The sequence below is a fragment of the Haplochromis burtoni genome, unplaced genomic scaffold, assembly GCF_018398535.1.
Source record: "Haplochromis burtoni strain Fernald_Lab_line unplaced genomic scaffold, NCSU_Asbu1 Contig_496, whole genome shotgun sequence".
NCBI lineage: Eukaryota > Metazoa > Chordata > Actinopteri > Cichliformes > Cichlidae > Haplochromis > Haplochromis burtoni.
Window position 1 is genome coordinate 236,301 of NW_024582857.1, and position 4,983 is coordinate 241,283.

Genomic DNA, 4,983 nt, shown 5'->3' on the forward strand with positions numbered 1-4,983 from the left:
TTAGCACCTGCTGAATTTAATGAGCATGTGGTAGGCCATGCACTGGAATGGATCAAAGGGCACATAGCTAACCTCACTAACCTCACTACATGAATATTTTTGTTGAGACAGGAAAGAACAGTTCACAAAGGTTCTGAAACTTTCAGTCATAATTACTACATTTTTTCACCGGCCACTTCCTTTGCTTGTTTTTTATTATACATAATATAAGTCCTAGCACGTGCAAAGTGCATCACATACGTGTTTTGCCAGGTGGAAATTGACTGTGCAGTGGGTTACAGATACCTTTCCTGGGAAGGGCAGTTGGTCTTGGCTTCTGCTTTCTCCTCAACAGGCTCAGAGCATCCCCTTCCTCGCAGCAAGTGAGGAAGATGTGGCCGCATGGATAGCCTAGGTGCTGGTGGGCATCACAACCTCGCCCTTCACTGCGAACACGTAAGCCAAGCACACAGCAGCTGCAGCACACCTGCCAGTCCGCACAACAATAGCATAGCCTGTTAGGAGAGTATCACCGGGGTGTCTTTCACATCTCTAATCATCACCTCACTTTATGGCCCTCTGCTTTTTGCTGGTTAGTAAACATCAGCATGAAAGAGAAACAGATGAGCAAGCTGCTTTATCGCACTGGAAAGGACTTCAGCTGCGTCATGTTTTGTAAAGAAAACCACATGTTAACCTGGTTTTTGCAACCATCCTCTAACACCCAGCAAGCAGAAGACCTGATACCGGAACATTTAACTCAGGTGGATTAGCCACAAAGTAAAACTCAACTACTTAGAAACTAGAAAATGTTGCATTTCAAATTAAGACTTCGACATTAAAGATTTTAATTTAAAAGCTTTCGCAGCTGTTTTCTTCAAATAAGTAAAAATTCTGATGTGATTTAAGTTCAGGATTCAACTGGCAAATGCAACTTTCACTATGTTATTGTGACAGGAAAAAAAAAACAGAATTTTCTCCCCGTTTCTGTTAACAAAGCAAAACAAGAGTGAGCCTCTGGTCAGCCAAGTGCTTGCTTCATGGAGAACTTGGTGGATCTGTTCACCATCTGTCATGACTCAACTGCCTCCCTCTTCCCTGTGAATCTTCCACTGTGTGTACCTGATAGGAGTCATCTAGACACGAGTCCCGCTCATCCACGTCACAGGTGTCTCCACCTCTGGCTGAGGTCACGCCTAGTTCACACTGTCTTTCCTTCACAGAGCTGAGACAGCACTGCTTCTGTGCAACACTGGAACACACACACACACACACACACACACAGCGAGTATTTTAGCACTTTCTTGTGCTTCATATTACTCCATATGTTAAAAGTAAATTCTACGTTATGCATATTAATGTCAACTATATAAATAATGGAGACATAAACAAGTTAGTAAAAGTGTTTCTGAGGTCACAGGTGCTGTCCTCATAGACTTCTATACAACCAGATGGCTTTTTGTAAAAAAGGAGTTGCAAAAAGCGGCTTTACTTTTCAGACATCTTTTATGACCGTCTGATGTTACACAGAAGAAAAACAGTGTGCTCCACATAACCCAAGCAGCAACTCCTTATACATTATTATTTCTGTTCTTTGCTGTGAAAGAAACATCATCCACGATGAATTTAGTGATGGTCAATCCTGTGGCTCTGATGTTAACAGGTTAATCCTATCCCCAGCCCTTCCTGACAGTATAAGTGAAAGATGTAGCTTCCACGTATCTGTGGTTGTTTAATGGGAAACTCGTTCCTGACAAGTTAACGGGTTCAGTCACTTTTTTGGGCTCAAGAAAGTCCATTTGATTGACAAATGAACGTGTGGTTTCATAGGTAGATATGTCTCTTTCTTGTCAGATGTGTTTATAGATAGAGAATGTGGAAAAGCTCATCTCAACACTTCAAACTGATGACAGCGGTCACAGTAGCTCACTATTTTTATCATTTCGTTATTTGTCTATGATAAATCAGTTAAATCAGCTATGATGGTATTCTAATATAGTTTATATAAGACAGCGTGCAGTGGTTACAATGTTATCAAGATTCAACTGCAGTATAATCAAAACGTCTAAATTATAAAGGTAATAAAGGTCATTTTTGCACTAAAATGTATTTTCTATGGGGCAGTGTAGGAAATGGCAGCAGTGAGAGTTCAGTTATCCTGACTGTAACTCATACTTTGCATGATGTGCAGCACGATGAGTAAGTAGTTCATGTGTACAGTTAGTGTGCAGCAGCTACCACAAAGAACACTTGTATAACTAAAATTCATGCTCTCATGTTACTTACCTGCAAACAGAGACGTTGTCATTAGCGAGCAGAGGCATGTTCTTGCAGTGACCATTTTCAGAGGCCCATCTCTGGCCAGCAGTGCAGCAGGTCTGCAGCAGGTCTTCAGAGGACACACCTGGATCTGCAGACAGCAGACATGCAGGTATGCATATGTCAGCACACACATGACTGATGGAATAAAAACAGTTCAGCAGTGTTCAGCAGTACTCTACATGTGTGCACGCTGTATGGAGCAGACAGAAGCCCAAAGAGAACAGTGAAAACGTTAAGCTGTCTGACAGAAACATTTAGTAGACTGCAGCAGCCCTCGACGGTGCCTTAAAGATTTCTCCAGCTGACTAAAGAGGTACAAAACACAGTAGTGCATTTTATTACTGGATTTTTTTCCCTTTTTGATCAGGTCTTGAATAACCTACTCAGCTATACGGCACAGTTTTTAAAAGCTGAATGAGAGTCCTTTGGTAGGGTTGTGAATATACTCCCAACAGAGACTTCAATGCCCCCCTCTACCACCACCTCCCTCCAGTGAGCATGTAACAGCAAGCCTGGCTGCTCTGTGCGAAGCTTAGTTGGGGGATGTACACACCATGAGACAAACTGCTGTTGCTGCCTGGCACTGTAGAGAGCCAAGAGCTCGTCAGCCTCACCATCGCCTCCACGTCAGTCCCCAAAACCGTCTCACCCTGCTGCTTTTATCCACATATTAGCATGAATGCTCAAGCACACTCACACAACACACACACACAACACACACAACACACACACACACACACACACACATCAAACTCACTCAGTGCCCTTTGAAGAAAAGCCACTGACAAAGAGCTTTTGTTTTTCAACTCAATAAACCTTCTTTGGCTTATTTACAGCACACAACATTTGCATATTCTTCACACTCAGGCCGCTGTGAAATGAAGCTTTGTTTTATAACTTTGAAGACAGGAATATAATTTGTCAACAACAGCAAAAATACATTTACAAAAATCAGCAGTAAAAACAAAAGAATTTTAATACCGTTCATACTTTTCTATGCACAAAAGCATGTAGTTTGCCCTATGTATGAAAATGCATGCACGCACACCAACCACACACACACACACACACACACACACACACACACACACACACACACACACACACACACACACACACACACACAGCTAATTACATTTCACTGTCTGGATTTGTGCTGAAACATGAAGCTTATTTCTCGTAATTAAAACCAGCTACATCAGAGAATTGGCTCCACAGAGTCAAATATAGCAGTTTGATAAGATTTAGCCATTTCCTGCATGCATGTAATATCCACCATATTCACCTCAAACCATAATTGGTCTGAAACTGTGCTAATCCCATTCTGCACGCTTGTACATCCGTATAGAAAAAAAAGAAAAGAAATAGTTCCCGAGAACACAGAAAAATAGTCGAGCTTCACTCTGAAATTCTATTTGAATTCACTCGCCTGCATTCAGCTTCATCCCTGTCCAACATCTTTTGATAAAGAACTTTTATAGCAAAAACTTACTGTGCGTAATTTATAAGTATTGACATTAGAAAATAGCATTAACTTGTAGGATGCTTAAAAGTAAAAATGGCTTCTCATTTTTTCCCCAAAACATTGTCATTGTTAAATCTGTGAGATTTTACTATCAAATGCACAAATGTCTTCTAAAATCTGTTAAATCTGTTTATTGTTTTGTTTGTTTGTTTTTTTTCAAAAATCTCTGTCTTCATTGGGCACCTACTTAAAGCTGTGTAGGCTACATGACAGTATTTCCATGGCCGTGCTCTTACTCTACTACTGACAAACAAAATAGTTGATTTACTGAAATAACTGAATAATTAATTCATGGCTTAAATAAGTTATGAAGCAGAAACAGTGGCTGCTAGCATAATAAATTACACATTCACTTTACAAGTGAACGATCCCATGTTTGATTCTAGGCGGAGACACAAAGAGAATGCTGTGTAAAAATCAGCCAATTAAAACATGTGGAACCACCAGCTGTTGTGATGCTTTGTAAATAAGGAAACAACAAAAATAATCTTTTTTTTTTCATTAAGCGAAAATGTTACAAAAACATCAAAATAATGGTGCGATTGTATTACAAGCCCTGTGGCTAGCCTGGCCCACATTTGCACCCACTGTATTTAAGCACATGTGGAAGGTATTCAAAGAAGGACATGAGTAACATCAACCTTTGATTAGTCAAGTCCTGTTGTGAAGTTTCAAGTTGAGCATTTTGGCTCTGACTGAGACACTCTAGGACACAAAATGCTCTTAGGCTTGTATCTTGCCAATAATTAATGAAAGAACACGCTGTTTATAGCTTTTAAGTCTGTAAATCATTGAAGTCCAAAGGTTATTTCCCCATAGATTTGCATACACTCACACTCTTACACTCAGCTTTCTTCACCACGATGGACCAGTACAGCATCTGAACCACTGCAGCCGTGGCCCCAATCCTGTCAGTGTCTCGCTCCCTTCTCCTCACTCATAAACAAGACCCCGAGACTCTTAAACTTCTTCTTCACTTCAGTTGGGTACTCCACCCTTTCCTGGCTGAGTATCATGGCCTCAGAGGTGGTGGTGATATTCTCATTCCAGCCACAATCGACAGTGAACCGGTCCAGTGAGAGCTGGAGGCCACCAACTGAATTACATCAGCGGGCCTCGGACCGATACCGGTCCGTGAGTCATTTGGTACCGGGCCA

At 41.1% G+C, this 4,983-nt stretch overlaps 1 protein-coding gene across 2 annotated transcripts in view; it reads right to left on the reverse strand.

Annotated features, from left to right (window-relative positions):
- Positions 1-18: 18 nt before the first annotated feature.
- Positions 19-4,983, reverse strand: part of LOC121812265 (fibulin-2-like) — a 43,152-nt gene continuing 38,187 nt past the window's right edge. Inside the window, exons 3-5 of one of the 2 annotated variants that reach the window (XM_042213913.1) lie at positions 2,266-2,389; positions 1,102-1,231; positions 19-466 (exon numbers count right to left, since the gene is read on the reverse strand). In XM_042213913.1, the coding sequence (XP_042069847.1) occupies positions 233-466; positions 1,102-1,231; positions 2,266-2,389 (488 nt within the window). In that variant the 3' untranslated portion in view covers positions 19-232. The remainder of the gene's footprint in view (positions 467-1,101; positions 1,232-2,265; positions 2,390-4,983) is intronic. The other variant, XM_042213912.1, reaches the window with a different exon arrangement.